Source organism: Motacilla alba, chromosome 27 (genome assembly GCF_015832195.1).
Source record: "Motacilla alba alba isolate MOTALB_02 chromosome 27, Motacilla_alba_V1.0_pri, whole genome shotgun sequence".
In the NCBI taxonomy this organism is placed as follows: domain Eukaryota; kingdom Metazoa; phylum Chordata; class Aves; order Passeriformes; family Motacillidae; genus Motacilla; species Motacilla alba.
This window is the reverse complement of record NC_052042.1, coordinates 1,893,898-1,911,965: the sequence shown is the minus strand read 5'-3', so window position 1 is coordinate 1,911,965 and position 18,068 is coordinate 1,893,898. Positions and strand designations below refer to the sequence as shown.

The 18,068-nt window shown below is 49.0% G+C and overlaps 1 protein-coding gene across 3 annotated transcripts in view; it reads right to left on the bottom strand.

Moving 5' to 3' along the window:
• The window catches only part of NSF (N-ethylmaleimide sensitive factor, vesicle fusing ATPase), a 75,856-nt gene that overhangs the window by 32,272 nt on the left and 25,516 nt on the right, over nt 1–18,068 (bottom strand). For all 3 annotated transcript variants that reach the window (XM_038162897.1, XM_038162896.1, XM_038162895.1), the window contains exons 5-8: nt 14,757–14,923; nt 12,932–13,039; nt 12,270–12,345; nt 7,273–7,428 (exon numbers count right to left, since the gene is read on the bottom strand). In XM_038162897.1, coding sequence (XP_038018825.1) covers nt 7,273–7,428; nt 12,270–12,345; nt 12,932–13,039; nt 14,757–14,923 — 507 coding nt within the window. The remainder of the gene's footprint in view (nt 1–7,272; nt 7,429–12,269; nt 12,346–12,931; nt 13,040–14,756; nt 14,924–18,068) is intronic.

Here is an 18,068-nt window from a genome sequence, read left to right as displayed (position 1 = left end):
TGAGCTCCAAAAAAAGGTCATTGCTGTAACCTGATCCTCAAATTATGCTATCAATGACAGCTAGACTGAACTGGGACATTAACAGGAACTCAAACATACAAATATGGGAAACAAAATCTGAGGGAAAATTCATAAAAACTGCTGAGAATGGGAGAGTTACTGGTGTTACCAATGGAAGTCAAACTGTTTTGACCCAGAACATCACCTGCCCAAAGACAAGATAAAGTTTATTTGTTCAATTCTCCCTCTTCAATTTATTGGAGAGATCAGAAGAACTGATTTAGTCTAGCAGGGATTTTCTACTTGGCAGTGTAATTCCCCTTTTAATTAAAATCAAAGCATTCTGGTGTGATTGGATCACTCAGATGCACCACCAGGAACCTGCATGGCTGGGAAGGCCCCAGCACAGCAGGGAGATTTTTATCTCTGCACATTTATCTTGGGGCAGGTTACAGGAAGTTCAGGGTTCCCAGACTTCACCTGCCACACAGGCAAAATTTCCCTAAAAGTAGAGCTGGGTGGAATTTCCCTCTCCTCTCATGCTGCAAGCCCAGAGTGTCTGCTTTGAATTCAAAGCTGGGGCAGGGAAAGGGCCACACCTGAACCAGAATTTTTATTTTCTCATTGGCCAGATTTTTGATTTATCAAATTCTCTGCCACTGGAAAGAGAACACAAAGTGAAGTTCTCCATGGAGCTCTGGAAAGGGATTCCTCACCACATCCCACTGGCTCTGAGGAGCTCAGTGCACACATCTATCAGGAGGCAATAATGAGCTTTATGACACGGGCATTTATCCATTTCAGAGGGAATGTGCTAGAAATGAAAATAAATCAGCATCTCAGAGAGACACTTCCAACAGAATGCCTCTGGCTACAAAAACAGCATCAGGACACTCAGGAAAAGGGATTGTGGTAAGAGTATAAACAAACAAAACCAAGCACTGAGGGAAGTCAGCACAGTAGCAAAGAGTGAATGGCTCTTAAGAGAGCTGCAGAAAGATCCCCGATTCCAGAGGCAGGTTCCAGGGAAGCTGAGCACAGCCAGGATGTTCATAGCCCCATCCCACCTGGAAGCCAGCAGCACAGATCCCACCAGCATTGCCAGCTTCCTGGGACAAAGCTGGGTCATTCCCACCCGCTCAGAAAGCCAGCACTGGGATTTGGGAATGCCTGCTGAACACCTCCTGCCTTGTGAACACATCCAGCCACCCCAGGGCACGGGGACATCCCAGGGCTCCCAGCTGGGGACAAACTGGGGGTGCCAGACCACGGTGATGCCACCAACCAACACCCCTGCAGCCACCTGGAGCAGGAGCAAAGCCCTCCCAGAACCCACTGATGGCTCTGGCCATCCATGCAGAAATTCCTTGCTGCAGGTTTGGTGCAAAGACCCTTCCCCTCTGTCCAAACCATCTGCCACATTCCCATTTCCACACTCCTGTGTTAAAAGGGAATCATTTCCTTTGGTGACTGTGCAGAATTTGGAAGCCCCCTCTCTCATACCCCCCTCCCAGGACTGAAGTCCTTCAAGCCAGCTCACTCTGTGTCCAGAACCTTTCCTGCCCCCCACCCTGATGCCCTCCTCCAAAGCTTTCCAGTTGTACTGCATCCAGCAACCCAACACATGAACAAACTCCATCAGTAATTCTGATTAATTCAGCTCCTTCACTTTCTCCCCCATTCCTGGGGGACACCAAAGTCAATCTCTGCTTTTTTTTCAGAAGGGGAGGCAAGTGACAGATGTCAGGGACTTCTTCACTGCTCTCCCCAAAGGAATTCAGTGCCCAGACTCAGCCACCCTGCATTCAGGTGGCCCAGGGTGAGCAGAGCACTTCAGGTGAAATCCCTTCAGGAGGAGAAGAGCAGGAAAGCACTGGTCCACTCTCAGCTGGGAAGAAGAGTTAGCAGCAGCAAATGCTGAGTTCAAGCTGTTAAATGCTTATTTACACCAGTGAAGAGCTGACATTTTCTGTGACAGCTGATATTAATACGAGTGACAAACGGGTAGGAACAGGAAACAGAAGCAGAAAAAGAACAAGGGACACAAGAGCCCACAACTGTTGGATATTGGCAGATCACTTGGACATGAACTTCACCCAAGGGAACTCAGAGTGGGTGAAATCATCTCAGTCAGTGAGAAGCTGAACAGGGCGGGTGAGAAACCGGGAGGGAGATGGTGAATGTCATCCCTGGTGTTGTAAAGGGAAAAGGAACAGAACTGTGGGGTTGGACTAAATTCAGAGGTCCCTTTCAACCTCAGCTGTTTTCTGACTGTGTTGTACTGACCTAGCACTAACCTGATGGCTGGAAAATTCTGAGATAATGTCTTTTTAAGTAGGTAGAAGAAAAGAAGACTATAAGAAGTAGCCAGAACAACTTTATTAGGCCAGTCTGAGACAACTTCCCTCCAGGAAAACATGGGGGTCCCCACACAGAGGGTTTGAGGAAACAAAGAAAGCAAGAGAGGCACATTTAGACTTCCCTATAGATAAAAATATGTGTTAGACACCCTCCTAGGCATGCAGGAAAAGCACAGGCTGAATGAAGTTAGAGGCGCATGAAAAGCAGATTAAACCCCACAAACTTTAAAGCACAATGAGAAATGATCCATCCTGAATTTAGTGGCATGTGGTGCCTGGGAGATGGAACAGAACAGAATGCTCCAATTCAATCTGCACACTGCAAAGCCAAGAGCTGCAAACACACAGACAGGCAGGATTAAATTCATCTGAAACCCATGTCACCTGATGCACGAGTTTCTAATTGGGGAGGAATAATGAATTGCATGATGCAAAACAAACAAAAAAATAATTATCCCAGTGAGGATTCTGCCCAGGACCTGCTGATGATCCACAATGGATCCATATTTTGGGCTGGGCACCACAGTCCTGAGCAGGGAAGGGAGGAGAAAGAATGATGGGTGATGTAGAGGTTATAGAAACAGCATCAGAATCCCAGAGCTGCCCCAGAGAATGCTGGAGGGACAGGACAGACTGGATGCAAGGCTGAGAGCTGCCCAGCAGGGCCTGGCACTCCCAGCACCCCAGCTGAGGTTAGATGTGCCTGACACTGATTTTTCATTAAAATTACCCTATTTTCAGAATGGCTGGGTGAGAACCTTTCCATCATTACTCTTCTCTGACAGTATCTGAGTACTTTGAGAACATTAATGCATTAATTTTTAAGGCAGCTTAACAGACAAGCCTCCACTTCAGACAGAATCTGAGGAAGAAAATAATCTGAGTGTCAGCTCATTTCAATGTTCCCCTTGTGCTCTGCTGATATTTCACTTCTCCAGCATGAGCTGGACTTCAAAATTACAGAGCTCTGAGACCAACTGATCCCAAGAGGGCAGGTCAAGAGCACAGGTTAAGATGGTTCCCAGGAAACAGAAACCACCTTCAAAAAGTCTGCTTTAGTTTATTTATGGTCGCAGGAGAGGATGGGGAATTTGGGTTCCGTTTCAGTCTCTTAGAAGGAACGTGACCTGCAACACCAAACACTTCTTTACCTGTTATTAAACACGTCCATGCAGAATTTGCTCTTTGAGGCCTCTACAACAATTAATGTGCCACAGGAGTCAGAGAAATCCCTTCCCTGCTGTGAGTCAAGAGTGTTTCAAAGCTTGGGGACACCAGAGTGTTCTTAATTAAGGAAAAGAGGGTCAGCACAAGTGTTTTGTTTTCAAGTCTGAGAAGGGACTTTACAGCTTTGTTGCAAGTTACAGCTCCAGGCACCAAATACCACAAATGTTGTTCCAAGTGGATAATTTTCTTTCCAGGGGGAAGGAAAAAACAACTAAAGACTTGGGAGACACTGTTCTAGGCAAGAGCACAAGGTGCTGAATGAGCTGGGTTTAAAGCCTCAGCAGAAAACCAGCATCTACCACGGATGGGAAGAAAACACAACATTTCTCAAATAAACAGAGGAGCTTCAGCTGGAGCAAGAGGATGCAGCAGAGAGCAACCAAAAGGCAGACTCCCTTCACCACAGAGTGACACAGCCTTACTCTGAGCTGGCACAGACATCCTGAAAGGGTTTGGAAAGGAGGAGGATTCCCTGGAAACAGGGCTGTGAAGGGCAGTCCCTCAGGGAGAACTGAGTGGAATCTCCCTCCACCAGTGTCCCAAGGTGTGAAGTTCCCTCCTCAGAAGTGTCATTCCTACGAGTGAGGCACCAAAATGTTTCCAGACATCTTCCTCAAACCTCATCCAGTTAAGGATTTAATTCAATTTGGCAGCCACAGGATTGTCAGCCAATCTTCCCTGTGAGGGTGGGTAGGCCCTGGCACAGGTGCCCAGAGCAGCTGTGGCTGCCCCTGGATCCCTGGCAGTGCCCAAGGCCAGGCTGGACAGGGCCTGGAACAGCCTGGGACAGTGGAAGGTGTCCCTGCCATGGCAGGGGTGGCACTGGATGGGCTGCAAGGTCCCTTCCAACCCAAACCGTTCCATGTTTCTGGCACATCCCACAACCAGGGAACTGATCTAGCTAAATACTGACCCTATAAACTGTCTTTATTAATAGTATCTTTTGCTGCCAACTGTGTTAGCTCCCTACAGAGCCATGCAAGCCCAAAGCCACCAGAGCAGGGCTGGGACATCCACAGAGGGCAAAATCAAACTGCCCCTTCCAGGCCAGGAGGGAGCTGGGGCAGGGCTGGTGCCCAGCTGGGGCTGATCTAACATTTCTGCTCCTGGATAAACCAAGGCTTGTACCAGCAGAGCAGTGTCCCCCCCCTTGGATGACATGGTTAACTAACATTGATTTATGTGCTCCAAACCCAGAACATTCCTTGGAAGTTAGATAAACCACACACAAATTGCAAGTAATGCTGGAAGGGTCTATAGAGCCTCTGTGTAGTTCTGGACAGAAATATTTATTGCATTTGGCGTGGAAGCTGCAGTCTGGGAGCACTGGGCAAAGAACACAACTGGGTGAGCACTGCAGCACCAGGGAGCAGGCAAATTCCATCTTTTCCTTTCCCAATAAATTATTCACAAAGGTGAACAGCTGTCACACTGACATTTCAGATCTGAAATATAGTTAAGAGCAAGTTATAACTAAGGCAAAGAAAATGAATGTCAGAAAGTTTTTGTTTTTTCAAATTTCAGATAAGCTCTTTAGCCCTGGGGTTAATCAGCGCTCAGGAGCTCTGCTCCCAGTCCAACTTCTTCCCTGAAAAAAGTCTCTTTGTGCAGCCTGGTGTAAACATGCACAGCAAGGGTATTTGTACTTAATGTAATTTAATGGGGCACACCTTTAATTCATTGCCCAGGGTAATCCAAATACCAGTGGTCCTTCACTGAGTATTTGTCTTCCTTTACTAAACAACATCAATTCTCTTTTACCTTCACACATGGTCCCAGCCAAGGGCTCTGTACTGCAGCCTCAGAATCAGAGAATCACAGACTGGTTTGGGTTGGGAGGAATCTCAAAGCCCATCCAGTGCCACCCCTGCCATGGCAGGGACACCTTCCACTGTCCCAGGGTGTTCCAAGCCCTGTCCAGCCTGGCCTTGGGCACTGCCAGGGATCCAGGGGCAGCCCCAGCTGCTCTGGGCACCTGTGCCAGGGCCTGCCCACCCTCCCAGGGAACAATTCCTTCCCAATACCTAACCCAAATCTCTCTCCTGCACTCCCATTCTTGTCCATGTAAAAGATCACTCCCCTCTGTTTTCTAGGCCCCCTTTAGGCTCTGGAAGGGGCTCTAAGATCCTCCTGGAGTCTTCTCTTCTCCAGGCTGAACAGCCCCAGCTCTCCCAGCTGGAAAGACTTTATGAATACACACAATAGCTGCTTCAAAAGGTAAAAATATTTCAAGTACAGGAGGCTGGCTGTCAGCAACACTGCTGAGCTGGACACCGATGCCTCTGGGTAAAAGCTGTTCTTTCCACAGCCAGCACCATTTCTCTTCTTTCCTCTCTCTGCAGAGCAGTTAAATATTTAACAAATCTAAGCATTTCATGTTCTCGAGCAGAAGCAGAGAAGTTGTATCTCGCCCACAGCCACAAAACCCCCGAGACCCAAGAGCATCCCCCAAAGGCCTCAGCTCTGACATCAACAGGAATTAAAAGGCAGGAGAGAGAGAATCAGGCACTGGCTGGCCCAGCCCTGGGGTTTCTCCATAGCTCCTCATACGTGTCCAAATCCCCAAGACAAGACTGAAGGCACATCCCAGGGAAGTTTACTTTGCATCAATTCCACAGGCACTGGAAGCTCCACACACCCCCACACAAACAGGATGGAGCCCCTGATGGAAATCAGGTTTGTCATCAAAATCTTGATTGCTTCACTTGTGGGGAGAGGGAAGGTGGATCAGAAACATAAACATACACAGAAATTATACAGCTATGGATTCCAAGTTCAAATAGGAACCCACACAGATTATATTCCGAGAACAAGGAGCAGCCAGAACATCCCCAGCCACGTTCTGTGACAGAATCAGACACCTGCAGCTGCGCACTGCTTACTAAAAATTAAACCCTGCACCATTTATCTCCCTGCCAGCAGATGTTTACCAAGGACCGGGACTGCCTTTCCTTCCCTTGACCCAAAAAGAGAAGTTATATTTAGAATCTGTGCTTTTATTTCAGACTCCAGGACGTGCCATGGGCTGTGCATCCTGCCAGCACTGCAAAGCTGAGCAGCAGAGCTCACAGCCCATGCTGGGTTTGCTGGCTCAGCCTGGGGGGGACAGGGCTCATGGTGCAGCTGCCAGGAGACCTGGGAGGAAAAAGAGATTCTGGCAGGGGCATTAAGACAGAATTTCCTCTGAGCTGCATGGACAGACACGGCCAGGCAGTCAGGAACAGGAGCAGGGTCACTGCTATGGATAAATGAAGCATTCCAGGAGGGAGGGTTTCACAGAACCATGGCATGGTTTGGGTTGCAAGAGACCTTCAAGCCCATCTCATTCCAAGCCCCTGCCATGGGCAGGGCCACCTTCCACCAGACCAGGCTGCTCAGAGGCCCAGTTTCAGTTCCACCAGAACAGAATCCAGTTAAACCATGTGTCTCATTCCTTCAGACATTCCATGTGCAGGGCTGAGTGTCTGTGTTGGGTTTGTCCCCCTTCCCCAGCCGAGCAACCCGAGTCCAAAATAGACTTGGGAGCACCAGGGGAAGAAGAGGATTCCTTGGCCAGTTGGATCCCTCAGAAACTGCTGTGTTACAGCAGCACAAGGCTGTGTCCAGCCCTCACACACCAGGACAGGCCTGCAGCCTGTGTCCCAGCCACACTTTTCCAGGTTGGACCTGGAAAGGTTATACTCACCCATTTGCTCCACAATCTCAGGTGGGAAAACTCGTGAAGCAAAAGCTCTTCGGAAAATATCTGAGAATTCTTTATCCAGGCCTCCAATGCCCATTTTCTCAAAATTCCAGTCAGGGTTGATGATTGACTGCCTGTTCTCCTTGGTCTTTGATTTACCTGCAAAAGCCAAGAAATGGTTTCAAACACAGAGCCCAGCAGAACTGCAGCACACACAGAAACAGACACCAGAACAGCTCTGCAGGTCAGACCCCATCCCACAAACTCTGTGCTCAGTTCCAAACGCTGGCCAGGAGGACACACTGTGACAAGGACACAAGGGCGGGACACCAGGGACCCAGCTTGGTAAATGATCCCCAGTTCACTGCTCAGTTCAGGGGTTTCTCCAGCCAGGTGGTGTTCCTGTGTATTGAAGAATCCACAGTAGATTTCTCTGCCACAAATTTCACCCAGGTGCCCCTGGACCCACACAACCTCAGCACCCAGCTCACGTGGCTGCTGCCAGAACCAGTGTCCACCCTGCTGCAGGCCACCTGGGATGACAGCAGGTTTGTCCTGCATCCTCCTCAGTCCTGCCTTTCCCAGTGCCCAGCTGCTCTTCCCTGTGCAGCAGCAGCTCCACACTGGAACCCCTGCTCCTCTCTGTCTTCTCTTTTCCTCCCACACCCTCTGACAGGCAAATGGAGCTGCAGGTGCTGCAGTTTGGTTGTACCTTCAGTACAGGTACAGAATGATGGATGCTCTGCTTTGTTCATATCCCTCCAGAACAATATGTGATCATTCTTAGCAGCCACATTTAACAGCTCCTAACAACAGGAACACACTGCAAGATGGGGGCAGCATTCATTCCCTTGATCCTGCTGTGGCATTCACATTCTCTGGAAAAATCCCTTCACCCAGGGTTTTTCTCCTGGGAAGCTGAGAAGCCTCAGAGAAAAAGGAAAACAATTCTTATCTCATTTGCTTCTCCTGTGCTGTGCTCATGTGGAATGTGTTTGGAGATTGTTTCATTGCATTCTGCTGTGAGTTGTTTTCACTCTTTGGCCAGTCAGTGCCAAGCTGTGTCAGGACTCTGGAAAGAGTCATGAGTTTCATTATTATCTTTTTTAGCCTTCTGTAAGCATCCTTTCTGGATTCTTTAGTATAGTTAGTATAGTATTCTTTGATATAATATAGTATCATAAAGTAATAAATGAGCCTTCTAAGAACATGGAGTCAGAGTCATCATTCCTTCCTGCTGGTGGTCCCTGCAAATACAATAACCCTGCCTGGGATCTGGGCCCTCTACAGCCACCAGTTTTACTCAGGTCAGGAGAGCTCTTCCTCCCACACATCAGTTACAGCTCTCTGTGCTGAATGTCCCCTGCCATTTCCTGCCTCAGTCCCTGGGCTCAGTGAGAGCCAGCCTGGGCACCTCATTGCTCCAGCCTTTTCCCAGCTTATTCAATAATTACAATGAGCAGCAAAGGCCCAGCAGAGATTCCCACTGAACTCCACTGACATCAGCTATTTCCTCCTTCCCTTTCATCACTCACTGACTCATGCAAGGACCTTCTCTCCCACAGATCTCTGTTTTAATTCTTTCTTAAGAAACTTTGACAAAGAACTTTGCTGGAGGAGCTTTGACAATCAGCCCATGTCAGCCCTGCTGCCAGAGCTTTCTGATTGCTGCAATGAACTCCAGTAGGATCATGAGGCAGGACTGCCCTCAGACAAGACAGGCTGGCCCTTCCCAGTGCATCATCCTTTTCCTCTCATTTAATGCTTTATTACAGTTTCTGTTATTTTTTTTTCTATACAGACCCCAGGTTCTAAGATCTGCACCTCTCCAAACTTTCTCCAGAATCCCTTGGAAAGGACAGTCCACTCACCCCTCAGTCCCCAGATACTGGAGCAATCTGCAGCAAAGTCACACAGAACAATTCCTTTACAAGTCAGAAGAACCAATGCCAATCCTGGTAAACCATCTCAGTTCATTGTCTGCTCCACAGCCTCTTCCAGAGGCACTCCAGACCCCTGAGCACAGGTCTGCAAGCCCTTTAACCATCTCCTTTCCCTGCTGCTGCTGAGCCACTGGCACCACAGCCTCACAGAGCTCCCCAGTGCCTCTGCAGAGGAGCTTGGGAGTAATCAGAGTGTCCAGGAAGCAGAAAACAGGCACCAATGCTGGAAGGATGCTGGCAAACCCATGTAGTCTCACCTTAGGTTTATTCAAGCCAATAAACAAGCATTGACACTTTTATCAGTCGGATCAACCTTGCACATGGCTTTCAGCACCCTCAGCTACCAGGGAAACAACAGAGATCTGACAGCCCAGAGAAAAAGCAAAGACACTGCCAATTATCCTTAACTGCTGCAGAAATGGGATGTTTCCCCAGACTTGCAGAGTGCTTTAAGGGTTGCCCCTTAATGGTTTTCCAGTGGGGGCCTTCCCACCCTAGAACCCCACAGAGTCACAGAGATCACAGAGTCACAGGTGGCTTTGGGCTGGAAGGGACTTTAAAACCCATCCAGTGCCACCCCCTGCCATGGGCAAGGACACTTGCATCTATTCCAGGTGGCTCCAAGTCCCATCCAACCTGGCCTTGGATACTCCCAGGGATTCAGGGACACGCACAGCTGCTCTGGGCACGCTGTGCCAGGGCCTGCCCACCCTCCCAGGGAACAATTCCTTCCCAATATCCAATCCTAGCAAACAACCAGTGTGCATTTTGCTGCTCTGTTCCACGAGCTCTCCTGAGAGGTATTTCAAGTTCAGCCAGATAATGAATGAGCAGCAAGAGTCCAGGAAGCACAGCAAACAGCAGCTCTGTGTGAGCTCAACCAGACTCTTTAATCCTGGTCTAAACACATCTGGAATCAATATTTCAATTCCAAGGACAGCAAAACAAACAAACAGGAGCTTGCCTCTGGGTAAGATGCCAGGGACAGCCCAGCAGCACTTGGGACACAGAGCACCTACAGCCCTGCAGGGAGCACCAATCCACAATTCCCCTGTGTTTATTATCCCAGTGCTGCACTCCAGCTTTTAGGTCAGACCCCTCAGCCAGGGCTGTTCCTGCTCCCACAGAGCTTGGCCTACACTCCCCCCTTCTGGCTGCACCTCAGCACAGTAAAATTCTTGCAGATTGGATTAAAACCTCTTCCAACGGTTTCATAACACAATTTTATGCTAAACAGAACAAACAGAATTGGCTTTTTAAAAAATTATTACAATTCTTCTCTATTGAAATAGTGCAGGCCCTTCACTGAAGGCAGAGCTCAGTGACACTCACTTCACTTTCATCTCCTCTCTCACAATTTAATTATTCAGAACTTTACAATTCCCCAGAGACCAACAGAGCACATTAAGCAATTCTGCCTCAGATCAATGAGGAGATTAAATGAAGTACCAATTTGACAGAAGTAAATTGAGGCACAAGAAGCTCTTTTGTCTTGTCTGAAGACAATGAAACAGAATCCTGGGGAAGGACCCCTATTCCCAATGCAGCAGCTCTCCCACACGTGCCAAGAGGGAGATGCCAGGTCGTTATATGGCTCTGACTATTAACCAGGCACAATGCCCTGCTGACATAACCCTCAGTGCCCAGGGTTATTTCACACTGCCCCCAGCTGTCCTGGCAGCAGAGGGAAAGCTGAACAGTTGTGATCCCCCAGTCACAGGTGGGAACTCACTGCCCTGCCCCTGCAAGTTCCATTTGGTGCTATTAACAGCTGTACCCTCGTTAGGATGTTTAATTACAGCCATCAGCCCACAGAGCTTTGTTAGGGTTCAGCACAGGCTGAGTGCTTGGACCAAAACTCGGGTGAGGGGCAAGGTGTGGTCACCCAACAGCCTCACACCCTCCACTGCCTGCAGCAACAGAAAGCAGCTGCAGGACACAAAGTCCCACCCCAAATGTGGCCCTTCAGGGCAGCATCAAAGCTCAGCCCCTGCCATAAGCTCCTGCAGTGCTGGATGAGCTGAATTCTCCTCTCCTCAGTGGCTGCTCCCCTCAGATGGTTTATTCCTGTAACAAGGACTCACAGCACTGAGCACTTCCAGCCAAGCAGAGCTTTGCAGCCTACTGCAAAAATAAACCTCGTGGCCCCCTGAGCCCCCTCCCAGCAGCCTGCACCTGCCACTCCTGATCCGTGCAGCAGCAAAAGGAGGAGTGTCCTTAGCTCATGGGTTCTGGGAGGAAGGAACAAAACAGGGAAGAAAAAACAAGAAAAAATTAAAATAAAAGTGTGTGTTCGGCCTTGATTCACAGCCAGGGAGGGATCTGCAGCTGAAGCTTGGAAAGAGTCACCCACCTCACACCACTGGTAAGCAAAGGGACAGCCAAGGGAAAAGGAGGTGTCCCTGGTCCCCAGGCAACCCCCACAGCCCCAGGGCACGCAGAGCCACTGCAGGGAAGGGCCTCACTGCCCTCCCCAGGGCCCAGTCCCACCATCCCTACTGGTGCCTCCATGGAACACTCCAGACCCAGCCCAACCCCTTCAGCAGCTTCTTTCTAAAGGAATGTGTGTGGAGGACACACCAATTATTCCTTAATTTCTTTGATGACCAAGTGTGATATTGTACACAGGGATTTGTTTTGTTGAGGTTTTAGAAACTGTCTGCTTAAATCAGTTCCCAGTTGTGTGATTAAACTCCTGGAAGCAGTTCCACACAACCCCCAGTGCTGTTCTGCAGCTCCCTTGGCCTTCCAAAGAGCAGGACTTTGACATTTTGACCACACATTTAAGAAAGCTCTCAATTTGCTAATCCCTTCTCTTCTAATTAAATTTAATGGGAGAGCTGTTGGCTTGTTTCTGTCCCTAAAAACATCATTCTTTTATGTTTGAAGAGTTAAAATACTTCAAATAACTGCTGTCCCTGGATCTACTGGTCCATTTGGCCTTGCTAAGCTAAGCCTAGGAGTGAAGACAAACAACACCCTTGAGGCAATGAAGTCTCCTGGGTCTGAAAAGCAGCAGATCTCAAGCATTATTTCTGTGTGGGTGCAGGAACTCACCGATCAGATTGAGAGAGGAGTTCTCAGCTTTCTCAAAGGCAACTTGGCTGTTTCCAAGAACCAAACCAACCTCGATCTGCAAAGGGAACGGAAAGAAATAATTATATTAATTGCCACTAGACTCGGCTTCAGATTGCTCCTTTGGTATCTCCAAGAACATCTCAGAAGGCAGGAAAAAGCAGCAAAATCTCCACTTCCTGGGAAGAATGAAAAATACCAACCCCTCCTCTAAAACAAACACCATTGAAGGGAGAAGCTCACCAGGTACAACAACCTGGCTTTTAGAACTTACTGGTTTAGCTCAAACCCAACAATTTTATTTCAGCAAGATCTAGCAAGTAAAGGAGAAAACAAAATCCTGTCATTTCTACAGAAGGAAAAATCAAACCTGGACATATCTGGAAGACAAAAAAACTCAAGAGAGGCTGTTTCCATGAATTAGTACTTAAAGACCAAAAGGTTATTCCTGTATCCTCCCCAGCTCTGCAGTGGAGGCTGCACTGCACTGCAAACAAGGCTCTGTGTCTCCTTTGACACACAGATGAGCCAGATGTGTGACTCCTCCAAAGGCAGGTCACCTAAACTGCCCTTGCTAGCATGAGCTGGTAGGACTTGCAGCTCTGCAGTCCCCAAGGAATGCACAGGAGTTCCTGGGAGCCCACCTTCTGCTTTTTGCCTGTTCCAGACTCCCCTTTGAGGATGCTGGGGTCCATGGCTTCCATGTCCTTCACCAACAGCCCAAACAGCTTGTCATTAAAGCTGAACACCAGCTGTAGAAAGGGAAAACAAATCTCATTAAAAAAAGCTAAAAAAGATCCTGACAAGACTACTAAGGTTTGAAGGGAGAGAGGCCTGAAGACTGAGTCAACCACCCAGCAGCTCCCCTGGAGTTTTTTCCCTGTAAAGCTCTGGAGTGCTGACCATGTCCTGTCCCTGCCCCAATACAAGAGTAACAGACCTAAAGCTGCAGAACATGAAGTCAGCTGGAGAAGCTCAAAGAAAAATTCTCCTTCCAAGAAAATCATCTATTCCCCCCCCACCTTCCCCCCAGTTCAGTGTTCTGTTCTGCACCATCTAGTGACATTTTCCTCTCGCTTCAATAATTGGTGCTAGTCATGGAGAACAATTTAGCTCAAAACTTTCAGATCTTTTGCATTTCAGCTTGACAAGGACACTTCAGGAATACTGCTAATGAGAGACAGAGTGAATGGAATGAGAAGTAGGGTCCATCCCACAGAAAACCAGGCTGGGTCTGCAGCCTTGCCTCCTTTTCCTTGAGTTTATTTCCAGCTGGCTTAAGATTCAGACCCTGCAAGGTGAAAATGCTATGAGAGACCAACATTGACCTGTTTTGAGAACAAGGCAAAGCAGAGGCTATCACACAGGGCTTTGCAGGGGCTGAAGTCCATCTGCTGCAGACCCCTGCAGGCTCAATTACAGGGACATCAGCTTTCCAAGGTCCTCAAGGAAAACTGATGTCCCTGTTTCACTGCTTAAGTCTAGAGCAGCAATAAATCATGGAATCCCAAAATAGTTTGGGCTGGAAAGGACCCTAAAGCTCATCCAGTGCCACCCCTGCCACAGCAGGGACACCTTCCACCACACCAGGCTGCTCCAAGTCCTGTCCAAGCTGGCCTGGGACACTTCCAGAACAATAAAATACACTGCACTTGGGAGGTGCCACTGAGAATGAATTAAACCTGGTGTTTGTCTTGATTGCATAGAGAAGGAGAGAAAACTGACTTCCCAAAAGATTCCAGGAGTTGCCATGCTCACATCCAACCAGGCCACAACACAGAGAGACCCACACTCTCCCAAGCCCTGAGATTCTCCTCACAGATTTAGGACAGGGCAGATTCTAAACCCCTCTGTGCTCAGTGAAAGTCACAATGGTTTTACTGTTCACAAAGACATCCTTCTGATGCCTTGGGCAGGCTGGCCTAGAACAGAGACTGGGCAGAGCTAAAGAATAAAGCAGGGATTTATTAGGAGACCTCAGTGGATCCACCTTGGGCAGCACAAGAGCCCAGCCAGGGCTGCACCCCAGGCGAACCCAAAATGGTCACGGGGTCTCTCACTTTTATAAGCTCTGCTCCATTTGCATATTGGAGTTCATTGTCCAGTGACAGCTCCAGCCCATGCAGTCCCATCCTTGTTTTTCTCTCTTCATTCCACGTTGTTTGTGCTCCTGGGCCTGAGATTTGGATCATTTGTCCTTGGTCCCCAGCTGGAGCAGGAATTGTTTTGTCTCCCTGCTCTGTGCAGAGAGCTCACCATCCCCTGATGTGAACCCAGAGCCACCCACTAAAGCAGCACAGAACCTGAAAAATAGAAAAACTAAAACCTGAGGCATCACTTCACACAAGGAACAATTCCTGCCCCTGACCCAGCCTTTGCAGAGCTCTTGGCACCCTCAGATGGTCCCTCACAAGCCTGCACGAGGAGTTTTAGCCCAGTGGAGCCTCAAAGGCCCAGAGCACAGCCCACCTGCTGGCCCACAGAGAAGGCCTGGCTGTTGAACTGCTGGATGAACTCTGCAGCCATCTTGTCTGTGTCATAGGGGTTGGAGTCAATGTTCTTCTTCTGCAGGAAGTCAATCTCGATGGTCATGGTGCCAATGCACTGCTTGGTCTTGTCAAAAGTGTATAAGGAAACTGAAAAAAACCCAAGAAACAGCACATTTAAGGACAGCAAGGTCCCCCCAGTGTATTAAATATGTTTGGCAACACACTCTCTTCCCTTGAGAATTTCACTTAGTAAAACTGAATATATTATTTCTGCTAGAGACCCTTTTTTCTCTTAATCCATGTTCAACTAAAAGGTCAAAAATATAGTAAAATTGTCACTGAAAATCCTTGCATTGCTCTAAAAACTCTTAATAAACCTTTAAAACGCCTCAAATACCACACAGACTTTGGGGGATGAGGACAATGAAAGCAACTCCAGACATGCTATGCTCTCACATGGCTGTATCTCCACCCAAGGGTTTGGACACATCTCCAGGAAGCCCAGAAGCAGCTTTAAGGGTAGTCTTGCCCAAAGGCAGTGACAAGGGGCCATCACTGGTTTTCTGAGGCAACAGGTTGCAGTACTGTTCTCCAGATGAGGCAGCAGAAAGTGAATTACTGCACGTTCAAATGCAGCAATGCAATCTGTCAGCCCAAAACAAAGCACATCATCAACTGTCCTTCATCCCTGACCAGAGGAAACCCCAGAGGGCCATGGCCCCGACCCCTTGGGCCATGCTGACATGCCCAGGTTCCCTTCAGGGATGCAGAATCCCCTGAACCATCTCCAGAACAGACCTGCAGATGCTGAGGCTGATGGTAACACAAGCCCCCAGCATGGGCTGCTCCAGGATTGTTCACTTGAAGGGAACAAGGAGAGCCTGTCCCTGCTGAAGGTGTGACCAGAACACACAGCACACACCCAACAGCCTTCCTGGCACGGGCCACCCTGGGAGGAGCTGCCACAGACAGATCTTCAGGAAACAGGGACGAAGATGAGAACACTACTCCTGATCTGGTGCACTGAGCTCTTTCAAAAGGGGTACAGCAGCAGGGTGACCCCTTTGGGCCTGCAAGCAAACACCAGGAGCTCCTGTCACCTTACAGGTCACCACTGAGCAGTTTCCTTTTCCTTGCTGAACCTCGTGGCTTTGTTGTATAAAAGCTTCTGGAATACCAGTCCCTGGATTTGGTCACAGCACAGACCTGAGGTGCCAGCAGCCCTTACACCCAGGACTGAGTGCTGCAGCAAACCCAGCAGAGCACAGCACCAGCTCCAAGAGCCTGCAATGTCCCAGAGAGAGGCTGGGAGTGCAGCAGAGACCTCCTGGCTCTGGGAAGGCAGCAGGAACCTCCCTGGGGTGGGAAGGCACCTGAGGCAGCCTGCCCTGGCTCCAGCTGGGCATCTCTGCTGGGAACACAGGAGCAAGGGCAGCTGGAGTGCAAAGAAGGCAGGACAGACACATCCATCAGGGCACTCTGCCTTCCCACCAGGAAAACCACTCACTTGGAAAACCTTTACTGCATCATCAGGGGCTCAGCAGGACTCATCACTGCTCCACAGAGCTGTGGGCTGCATTTACACTGACATTTAAAACACAGCTTCCACATTATCAGGGGACCGGGACAAAGCAGGAGCCCTGGGAAATCACTGGCTTTGTGAACACTTCTCTCTACCTGCAGAATGCTTTTACAAATCCCTTCCACCCAGCACGGAGTCAGATGACATTTAGTCACTCTGCACAGAATCACTGCATTATTTTTGTTAACACAGGCTCCCACGTAGCTGGAAGGTTTACAGCAAAGCCCAGGACAAGGACAGTCACAAACTGCTCTGAGAGCTGATCACAGAATATCAGTGCTTCCTTCCCCAAAAGACTGGGATACTATAAAGCACTTATCTGTGAGTTGGCACATGATCAGCCAAACAAGGGTGAGAAACAAATTAATTTATGACTCTTCCCCTGTTATAGGTCCTTCTTCAGTTAAAATAAGACCAGCAGGCAAAAAAATCACAGATTAACAGAATCATCAAGGTTGAAGAGGCCTCCAGGATCACCAAGTCCAACCATCAACCAAGCACCAGCATCATGGTCACCAGTAAATAATACCCTCAGGTGCCACATCCACCAGTTCTTCAAACATCTCCAGGGATGGTGACTGCACCCCTGTCCTGGGCAGCCTGTTCCAAGCCTTTACAACCAATTCTGTGGAGAAATTCTTCCTAACATCAATCTACACCTCCTGTGGCACAGCTTGAGACTGTTTCCTTTCATCCTGTCCCTTTCCTCCTGGGAGAAGAGACCAGGCTCCTTCCAGGTTCCTGTATGGAGCAGGAAGCTCTCCCCCAGCTTTCCTCTCCAGGTTAAAATCCTGCTCTGTGGGACACCCAGAGAGGCAGAGACGCCCACTCCAGCTGTCCCTACAAACACATCAGACTTCACATCTGAGTATTTGATCCCTGCTCATGGAGCTGCTGAGACCACAGGTGTGGGAAAACAACCAGCCAGGAGGGAGCTGCCCCAGGAGCACCTCACACCCACAGTGGCTGGAAATGAGGGTGTGAATCCCATTGCCATCTGCCAGAGCTGGGGCAGGTATCTGCTGGTCATGGGGCAGTTTTCTTTATCTCTCCCACAGCCAATCCTCCCTCCAGGAGATCTCTTTTGTTCATGGGCCATTAATTATTAATTATCTTCTGTCCATGGCCAGTGAGTGTCCCTGCATGGCTGATCAAATTCCATCATCCCGTGGGGAGATGCTCTGCCCAGGGCAGGAGCCAAGCATTCCTACCTGGATCCAATCTGAGCCTGGGAACAGCACAGCAGCCTTTGCCCCCTGCATTCCCAGGGGAGCAGCTTTCTTCTCCCCTGCATTCCCAGGGAAGCAGCTTTCTCCTGCCCTGCATTCCCAGAGGAGCAGCTTTCTTCTCCCCTGCATTCCCAGGCCCATCTCCAGCAGCCCTGGAGCTTCAGAGGAAAACTGCACCCTTGTGCAGGATCCCTGCTCCAGCAGAGCCACAGCTGGCCCTGCAGGAGGGCTGAGCCACCATGGAATGGCACTGCTGCCACCACCCTGACACACAGGGGGTCAGGGCATGCTCTGACTCTGGCAGGGTTGGTTTGTATTACTGCATTTTAATTTTTCTAGTAAAGAACTGTTATTCCTATTCCCATATCTTTGCCTGAGAACCCCTTAATTTCAAAATTATAACAATTCAGAGGAGGGGGTTTACATTTTCCACTTCAGGGGTGGCTCCTGCTTTCCTCAGCAGACACCTGGCTTTTCAAAC